This window comes from Pediculus humanus, genomic scaffold (assembly GCF_000006295.1).
Source record: "Pediculus humanus corporis 1103172107613 genomic scaffold, whole genome shotgun sequence".
NCBI lineage: Eukaryota > Metazoa > Arthropoda > Insecta > Psocodea > Pediculidae > Pediculus > Pediculus humanus.
In genome coordinates, this window is record NW_002987227.1 from 402,661 (window position 1) to 411,984 (window position 9,324).

General features: G+C 28.8%; 2 protein-coding genes across 2 annotated transcripts in view; both read right to left on the reverse strand.

Annotated features, from left to right (window-relative positions):
• The window catches only part of Phum_PHUM244880 (uncharacterized protein), a gene marked incomplete at both ends in the record, with an annotated part of 15,954 nt that extends 8,089 nt beyond the window's left edge, over nucleotides 1–7,865 (reverse strand). Inside the window, 25 exons of the mRNA XM_002426216.1 lie at nucleotides 63–415; nucleotides 497–632; nucleotides 714–929; nucleotides 1,009–1,199; nucleotides 1,271–1,389; nucleotides 1,471–1,618; nucleotides 1,688–1,874; nucleotides 1,949–2,218; nucleotides 2,304–2,488; nucleotides 3,593–3,831; nucleotides 3,893–4,176; nucleotides 4,242–4,439; nucleotides 4,524–4,656; nucleotides 4,728–4,870; nucleotides 4,942–5,138; nucleotides 5,212–5,387; nucleotides 5,464–5,658; nucleotides 5,730–5,866; nucleotides 6,109–6,192; nucleotides 6,263–6,408; nucleotides 6,488–6,707; nucleotides 6,782–6,947; nucleotides 7,016–7,161; nucleotides 7,639–7,687; nucleotides 7,759–7,865. Of these exons, the coding sequence (XP_002426261.1) occupies nucleotides 63–415; nucleotides 497–632; nucleotides 714–929; nucleotides 1,009–1,199; nucleotides 1,271–1,389; nucleotides 1,471–1,618; nucleotides 1,688–1,874; nucleotides 1,949–2,218; nucleotides 2,304–2,488; nucleotides 3,593–3,831; nucleotides 3,893–4,176; nucleotides 4,242–4,439; nucleotides 4,524–4,656; nucleotides 4,728–4,870; nucleotides 4,942–5,138; nucleotides 5,212–5,387; nucleotides 5,464–5,658; nucleotides 5,730–5,866; nucleotides 6,109–6,192; nucleotides 6,263–6,408; nucleotides 6,488–6,707; nucleotides 6,782–6,947; nucleotides 7,016–7,161; nucleotides 7,639–7,687; nucleotides 7,759–7,865 (4,425 nt within the window). The remainder of the gene's footprint in view (nucleotides 1–62; nucleotides 416–496; nucleotides 633–713; nucleotides 930–1,008; nucleotides 1,200–1,270; nucleotides 1,390–1,470; nucleotides 1,619–1,687; nucleotides 1,875–1,948; nucleotides 2,219–2,303; nucleotides 2,489–3,592; nucleotides 3,832–3,892; nucleotides 4,177–4,241; nucleotides 4,440–4,523; nucleotides 4,657–4,727; nucleotides 4,871–4,941; nucleotides 5,139–5,211; nucleotides 5,388–5,463; nucleotides 5,659–5,729; nucleotides 5,867–6,108; nucleotides 6,193–6,262; nucleotides 6,409–6,487; nucleotides 6,708–6,781; nucleotides 6,948–7,015; nucleotides 7,162–7,638; nucleotides 7,688–7,758) is intronic.
• A 608-nt stretch (nucleotides 7,866–8,473) lies between these two features.
• Nucleotides 8,474–9,324, reverse strand: part of Phum_PHUM244890 (golgin IMH1, putative) — a gene marked incomplete at both ends in the record, with an annotated part of 4,368 nt that continues 3,517 nt past the window's right edge. The window contains 2 exons of the mRNA XM_002426217.1: nucleotides 8,474–8,679; nucleotides 8,752–8,871. Of these exons, the coding sequence (XP_002426262.1) occupies nucleotides 8,474–8,679; nucleotides 8,752–8,871 (326 nt within the window). The remainder of the gene's footprint in view (nucleotides 8,680–8,751; nucleotides 8,872–9,324) is intronic.

Genomic DNA, 9,324 nt, shown 5'->3' on the forward strand with positions numbered 1-9,324 from the left:
AAATATTTTCGAACAAACAGCGTTTTAATTATTTTTTCAGTCAAATTATGAATGAGAATCACCTGAATGGTAACTGTTGTATTACTACTGCCTTCCGATTCATTGTCGGGTTCATGTAACACAAAACTAATTTTTCTTTCTGCTTGACCTGCTGTGTCTTTATCGCAAGCAATACTTTGAAGGCTTTGAGCAGAAGTTTGTGAGTGTCCCATACTGGACAAGGCCATACTCCAACGTCTGTTGGCTTCTTTGCTATACATTCGTTCCCAAGGTGGTGGACGATCTTTACCAGAAGTTCTTGATTTAGGTAGTGCTTGATAAGTTTCACGTAAAAATGCGGTGATTTCAAGTAAAAGTATGCAAGCTATCATTCTCAAAGCGATCGGACATTCATTTCCGTATAAATTGACGCTGGCTTGTAAAAATAAAATTTTTAAATAAATGATTAACTCCTTTTGCGTCTCACCACCTTCTTCTTCTTCTTCTTCTACCTTACCTTCATCTAAGAAATCTTCCTCTTCGTCTTCAATTAATAATTCTTTTTGACGACTTTCTTCGGTAACCATTGAAACCACATCAGGAATGAGTAATCTATCTTTTTGAAGCATTTGTTCCAACCTTCCACTTACGGCCTGAAAATCGTTTTTTTTTAAAATTATAAAGAGACTTCTAGCGATGAAAAATTTTGAGAGTTTTTAGTTGATTAAAAATACCTCGGCCCATTGGTAAAATAATTTTCCTGAAGATCTTTGAAGAATATGTGTGCGCCTCATACCTGAAGTCGGTACTCTTGCTTGATTAGGCATCGAGGGTCTAAATATTGGAAAGTTTAATTTCATCCATGTCGGCCACTGGCCTTTGTTACAATTGTGTACAAAAAAGGCACATTCCAACAAAAAAGCAGCTTTTGCAACGATTGGCGCATGAGGCTATATATAAATTATATTTTATATGTTGCATTAATGGTCAAGGTTAAAATAAGGAAATTATTATCATGGGGATTCTTACCAAATCTAAAATAGCAGCCAATAAATGCTGATCAGGTACGGAACCAGGTTGACACGTTTCGAGAAGAAACGAAAATCGCATCATACCATTGAGTACTGGAAGAAGTGGGACGAGTTTTCGCTCTCGAAAAATTATAAAATCAGCTTCTCGAGAAGAATCACCATAATCGAGAGAACTTTTTCTGCTCAAGTCTATAAAATTAATTAATTAATTAATTAAAATATTTTCAGTATTATTATTATGTGGATTTATATATACTTACAGGCTCCCGATGTGTCTTCAATGCTTCCATCTTTTCTTTTTCCTTTTCTAAAACCGAAATTTCTTTTCAATTGATCTTCGACGCGTTTTCTTGTTTTTTGCAAAGCCTGTTTAAGATCCCTAAAAATAATATAATAAAAAATACATGAATTTCTAGGGGGAAAAAAAATAAAGGGAGTTTTTGAAAATTTTTCATCTTACCCCGAACTGCCTTTTGATGAACTTTTACCCATAAGATTATAATGAAGCGTTTGATCTCTTGGTAAAGTGCCGCCATCGTGAATTGTTTCGTTGTCATCATGGCTGTCTGCAGATTCTGATTTCCCATGTTCTTTTTTAAACCAACTCACTAAAATTTTTTAAATTTTTAATTTTTCATTTTAAATAATAAATGACAGACAATATTTTAAAGACGTACCTAAATTTCCTATTTTCGGTATGAATTTAGTATTTTTTTCTCCTTTCAATGTTTTACTTATTTCCGAAATGCTCAAATTTTTTTCACTTTGCCTCGGAGTAAGAATCGCTTGATGTTTTTTTTTAGCATTACCCAAAGGACTTTGACTTTTACATCCTTCTTCAGATCCTTCTGCTTCTAAAACTCCCTAAAAAAAATATTATTTCATTTGAAATTTGAAATTTTCCAATCAATCAAAAAGAAAAACAGTTGAGTACTAACTGCACATGCAGACGACGTGCTTTTCTTTTTAAATATTAATTTTTTTTGACCCTTTTCATCGAGATAAAATGAACTTCCGGGTCCATCTGTTTGATCTTCAACATCGGTTGGACTAACGTGCCTTAAAACTCTTGCAGTTTGAATATTATTTGGTTTTTTATTAAATCTACTCGCGGAATCAATTAATCCGCTTAAAGCAACCCTTCTGAAAACTCCACCGTGAGCTTCTTTTATATACGTCATAAGTTGTCTTATATCACAGTATAAAGGCTGAAAAAATCAATCAATCAATCAATCAAATTCGGATGAATTGTTGGCACTCCTTTTGACAATGATAAAACAAATTTCAACTCACCATATTTTCCTGAGTTTTAAGTTCCTTTAACGATTTAACCAATCTTGAAACCAAAGTTTTAAACACGCTCGTCATAATTTGTCCTTCTACCCCACGTGATCCTCCACCTTTGAGACCAGCACCAAAATTTGTCGAATATCCTTGAGTTATTACTTCTGGACTTTTGCTTGAACTTCTTTTCTGATCTGTTGAAACATTCGACAATTTTTTTTTCTTTTTTAATATTTTTCATTAAATTTTTTTTTTTTTAAATTTAAAAAATTTCGAATTTAAAAAAAAATATGCTGGCTAAATCTAAAAACGATAAAAAAAAAAAAATGACGGGTCTGCTTCTATCATTAAAAAAAAAAAAAAAAAAAGAAAAAGACCTTTAACTACTACTCATGCAGACCATAGCTCTCTACCTACTTCACTTGGCTATTAATTATTTAAACAAATTTTTTTTGTTTATAAAATAATAATAATAATAATGTAGTGAAGGAGCCAAGTGTGATTTTGTATAGAAAAGATAAGAAAAATTAAAAAAAGGCAAACTACGGACAAAGAAAGAAAAACTTATTCAAGCCCAATATAAATATTCATCTCAACACACAATTTTCTTTTTTCTTTTTTTTATATAAAAAAACATCGATTCAATTATATTTATTTATTATTATTATTATTTATTAATCGTGACTTTTAATTAAATAAAAATCACGATTAATAATAATAATAATTATGAAATGAGAGATTAATTATGTAGAATTAATTTAAATCGATGTGTTTTTCTCTGTTGAAATTTTTTCTATTATTCGATTATCATTATTATTTTGAGTTTTTTTTCGAAACAAACTATAAGAGGAGATATATAATACGATACTTAGCGAAAGAAAATGAAAAAAAAAAATAATAATAATTTTTTGGTGCACAGCGTGTTGTTAATTTCAAGTGAATAGTTTTAAAAAATTAATAAAAAATAAATAAATAAATAAAATAAATAAAAATTGACGGCAAATGAGTGAGACAATCCTACCATAAATTTGACCAGCTTTCCTCGCTAACAACCACAGATGATTCATTCCTAAAAAAAATTAGGATCGAAACTATAAATGAAAAGATGGACATTTACACATCTCATCATATGAATATAATAATTGATTTTTTTTTTTTTTTGTAACATTCACACATCAAAAAAAAAAATAATAATAATAATAAATTGCAAATGCTTAAGAAAACAAAAAGTTTGGGGTTTTAATGGGAGGATAACAAAAACATTTTATGTTTTTATGTTTCATTTTAAAAATACTCACTTAGAGGGGAAAGTAAAGAACTCGGATCGACGCAGAAACCAACATAAGAATGAAAAAATTCGATTATTTCCGTTAGACTCTGATTACGAACGTAATTTCTTAAAAATTTTGTAAATTTTTTCGAATTGAATCTCTGGAGTTTTGTTAATATTGTTTGTCCCTGAGATCTTAAAAAATCTGCTGGAGGACCTCTTTGACCGTCACCGCAACCGTGAGGACATCCAAGATGTTTATAAACGCTAAAAAATTTTTCATGAAATTTTCCGGTTTTTTTAAAAAAAAAAAAACTGGAAAACTCACCTTAAAACAGTATTGAGTATAAATTCGTGAGAAGTATAATGTTTTTCCTCCGGATTTTTAACAACGGATATTTCTTCTCTTATTTCTTCATGTTCCGAACTGTTACACGATTCTTTATCCGTTTTTCCAAAATTATTTTTATTACCAAAAATACTTAATTCGCTCAAATTTGGATTTTGTTTTAACACTCCCATGTCTATCAATAACTCTAATAGGTTAAATATAACTTCGCATACTCTGAGGGTGCAACACATGTTGTCTCGTAAAGCTGCAAAGTGGACTGCCTAAATTTAAAATAAAGAAAATTTAGAATGTGGTGCGGGTGGAATAGAATCAGTTTTGAACGTACCTTAAGTACGACTTGAATATCAATATCTCCTTCTTTTGTCACATAATATGAAGCACCAGGAGCTTCTATAAAATCATCGCAAGCATAAGTTATGTTTGAATCAGTTTGTGATCTTGTCAGACTGTGTTTACGTTCTTGTGAAAATATTTGTTGTCTGCTTTGTAAACTGTTTTCATCCGTTTGACTTTCAGCTGATAACTTTTTTTAATAAAAACATTAAAAAATAAATAAGAGGTATATTTTTTTGATATAATTAATAATAATAATAATAATATTTTGTACCTGACGTTTGAGAAAATCTGGAGATGGAGTTGGAGTATGTTCCGTTACGGTAATTATTGGATTGGTTATGGTGTGAGAATGACCCTCTAAAATTTTTCCCGATTTACCATGTTTATCGTGATCTCCTATGTACCTGACATTAATTTAATATTTAATACATTAATAATTTCTTATTAAAATCTTAATTTATTCGATTAAACTTACCTGAGGCTGGGCATACTTTTCCCTTTCACTAACGTTCCAAGAGCCAAAGGTTTAAAATCGGGCCTGTGTTCGAAAATTTTTGCCAAAGCAGAAGAAGGACGAGATAAATGATCTTCTCCGATGTCTAAACTATGATGGTAATCCTAAATAATAATAATAATAATTATCAACGGTTAAATTTTATTTCGGGGAAAAAGAAAAATTAAAAATGAACCTGCTGCAACAAAAATGCTTTGGGTTCTTCGGATCCGATTTTTTCAAGAGTTTTTTCAGATTTTGAAAGTAATTTTGTTTCAACAAAAGCTCTTAAATCCGCCATTTTCATTTTTTTTTTAGATGTACATTTTTCACTTGCTCTTCTCGCATGAGAAACAGAATCATCTCCTTGTTTCCAATTAAAATAAGGTGATTCTAAATGAAACAATCAATCAATCATTCAGGTTGCTAAAAAAATTTTCCTTTTGCAAAGGCGTAGGCGTTTTACCTGCCAATCGAGAAACATCTTTTACTTCAGGCACTTCTATAAAATCTTTATTTGTATCTTTTTTTCTCAATTCCGGACTCTGATAAAAAGAAACTTCGATTTTTGGAATTGGTAATGAATTGCTACGTTTTCTAGGTAGTTGTTGAATGTTTGTTTCTTCTGATATTTCTCTCAGCCTATTTAATTAATAATTATTATTATTATTATGATTTTATGATTATTTTTTTTAAATGTTTTTTTTTAATAGTTCACCTATGATAATAAAATTGCAAAGCCCAATAAACTCCCTCCTCAGGCCACTGAGATATAAATAAACATCTTAAGACAGCAACATCTAGAAAGGTGGCTGCGTGTACGTCAGAATAATGCAATGATACGTTATTATGAAGTTTAGATAGGCTACCTTGTTGACCTTTGCTGGATACCGACTCCTTATCGGTCGATGAACTAATTAATTAAAAATATTTACATTTAAAAATTTGTACCTTAAACAATATATCAAAATTTATAATATTTACCCCATTTTTTGCATCGTGATTTTATTTTTTCCTTGTTTTATATCGGAACCGGAAAGAGCAGTTACTTGTTCAATCATCAGAGCTGATTTCGAACTGACACTTTTACTCATTGATAAATGAAATATACTCGGATCGGCCTGTTAAAAAATTTTTTTTAAAAAATATTTTATATTAAAGATTTTCCCGGAAAAATATTTAATTTTCATAAGTTAAACATAATAAATAATACCGTGTAAAATGATCCGGATTTTTCAATTCCATCAGATTCCGTCAGTGACGGTAAACGAAAAATAACCTTTAAAATTAATTTAAAATTTTTATTAATTAATAACAACAACAAAATTTTTTTTATTTTTCCACGTTTAATTCGTTTACTTACCACGTGTTCTTCTTCCGTGCTAGAACTTTCTTCTGGTATTGTTTCCGGAAAAACGGTATCTTTTGGAGAAGAAACCCAATTACCCTAAAATAAATTATCGCGTCAATTTTAATTTTTTTTTTTTTTTCCAGATAATTTTTTTTTCTAATCGTACCTCTTCTTCTGTTATTTTTATAGGTTCCACGCGAACGTGAATTTGTGCTGGAGTTCCAGAAAATTGTTCGGAAGAAAAAGAAGCGCTCGCACTTTGACTTTGTGGACTTTCGCCGTAGATGAGACCATCATCCGTGCTCTGTTGTCCTTTTTCATGGGGTAAGTTTAAATTTTAAATTTTATATTTTAAAAAAAAGGGAAAAAAAAGAGATAAAAAATGACTCACTTCCCATAAAAACATCACCAAATTGAAAATGATTTCCTTTCATTGATTTATTTGATAACATTCTAGGTTTTGGTTTTACGTGAGCCGTAAAACAAGGTATATCCGGATGTTTATAATCCCAAAGTGCCTGCCACATTTTTAATCCGTTTTCTAATCGATAAGTTTGAAAATCAGATTCTTTTAAATGATGATAAATCGGAGCAAATAAATAAATGAATAACTACAAACAAACAAACGCATAAATATGTTAAAAATCAAATTTTTTTTTCATTGTAAACGAAAAAAAAAATTTACCGTAATCGCAGGTATCGAAAATAAATAATAAAACGGGGAAGATTGAAAAATACCATTTTCGTGATCGGCATCAGCACATTCTTCGGCAGCAGTCAACAGAATCCAATGTAAAGTGTATAACATTTTAGATTCGGTTGCTCCTAAATTTTGCATGTTTGTATCTTTGCTAATAATAATAATAATAATAATATTAATAGATGTTTAGAGTTAGAGTTTAAAAAAAAATTAACCCACCGATTTTGTAGTAGAGTTGCCGTGCAATGCATGACATGTGGAAAAGCTGCTTGAATGAGCCTCCATCTCGGTACAGAAGACACAGCATCCGTCAAACTGGGAGATAAACCATATTGAATATTTTGTACTAAAATTTTTTCAAATGACTGTCCGAAAAAAAAGGAAAATTTTAACCTTAAGGCTCTTTAAGGCTCGTTCGTTAAAAAAAAAAACTTAATTTAAATTACCTTACAAGCCTCTTTCAATTCCTATTTTCCGACAAAATAAGAGAGCAAAAAAAAAATTATTTATTTAAATTAATAACCGAAATTATTTCATCGGGTATTTATTTAATAACTAATTAAACTAATTAATTAATTAATTAAGTAAGCAATTAATTATTATTTACTCACATGATGTCCGGGTGCTTGTTGGCAAAACTATTTTCGGATTTGATTTATACAACGAAAGCAAAAAAAAAAAAAAATTTTATTTACATACATCTACTTGTCAATTATTATCATCATTATTATTATTATGTACATTAAGTAGTATTTACATAATTTTTTTAAAATTCGATTTATGTACAACTCCTATTATTTACAAAAATAATAATAATAAGGGAAAGATATCGTGTGACTTACCATGCATGATGCTTCGTGTAATTTTCCTAATTTCGGCCTTATAAAAGGACTGAAAAATAATAATAATAATTTATTTATTTATTTATTTTATTAAATAGAAAAAGAGAAAAGGTATGATACCTGATTTGACGCCATAAAAAAATTTGTATTGGAAGCGGAAGTGCTTGATCTTGTAAATTATCATCGGATAATGAATTCCTTTCTGTTTTTTCTGAATTTTTCCACATGTTTAATACTCAATTTTATTATTATTATTATTATTATTAATATAAAATCATCATTATCTAAAAAAATCCAATTATAAATAAATAAATAAATAAAATCTTATTAAACGTAAAAAATTTTATGTATGTATAATAAAGAACGGAAGAAGGTAAAGAAAGAAAGATTTTCATTCATCTGAGTCTGTCAGCATCTATTGATTTTTTTTTTTATCCTACGACCTATATATATTTTATACAAACGTGCGTACAGGTCAAAACACGCACACGCACACGCACACCCACTTTTTTCCAACGTTTAAATATCGTTTTTTTATTATTATTATTAAATAATAACGATAACTATTTTTTAAATTAATATATGAGTACTCTATGGTTTATTATCTTTATTATTAAAAAGATATTTTTTTTTAAAGATGGAGAATTTATGGAGTATATAAATAAATAAATAAATAAATAAACAAAACTAAAAGTTTATTAAATAAAATTATTTATTTAAAAAAAATGTTAATTTTATTACCTCTAAACATTAATAAGAACTTGATGACATTTTATTTATTTATTTATATTGAGGCGATTAACTTTAATCAAATTTTTTAAAAAAAAACTTGTTATTAACCCACATTTGAGAGATAAACTGGATAAAATTTTTTTCCCCTTTTTATTTTACATTTGTGTCGTCGTCTGCGCAATCTTTTATGCCTTCCCCGCAATATTTTTTCTAAATCGTTTAACGTAAGATCAATTTGTAAATCAACTTCAATGTCTCCATCGTCTTTTCTATATATGTTTTCTTCCATGAGTGATTCCGACGTCATTCCTGGAATTTTTATCCATAAAGTTTAACGTCGTTAATTGGAGGGAAAGGGAAAGGGAGAGGGACTGTATATACCTGAAGTGTTGAGAGGCGTGTCACCGACAGCTTCGACGGATATCTTTTGTAATTCATTTAAATCACATCCGGTATTTTTCCTTATCAATTCCCCGATATAATTACGAAAAAATTTTTTTTCTACAAAACAAAGAGCGTTGATCAAAGTTTTATTATCGAGTTTTTTGTTATTTTTTTTACTTCCGTCTTCTTCTTCTTCATCTTCTTCTTCTGCTGTTTTTCTGCAACAACGTTTCCAATGACGATGAATTAATTTTCTTTTATTATTCCCGATTAAATTTCCAATCGGATAAAATGCTTTTACTAATTTTTTATCAATTTTATTTTTATCTGTAAAAATTTACCACCATCACCGTTAATTATTATTATTAATATTATTATCATTTCCGGTTTTTTTTTTCATAAAAAAAAAATTATTTTTACCTTTGTTTTCTCGATGATTAATCGATTTTAATATTAAATTTTTTTTTTTTTTCTTTAATTTAAAATTTTTTTTCTTTATTTTTTTATTATTAAATGACGTCATATCCGCTGTTTTAAAACATTTACCAATATTTAACGATAAATAACCCG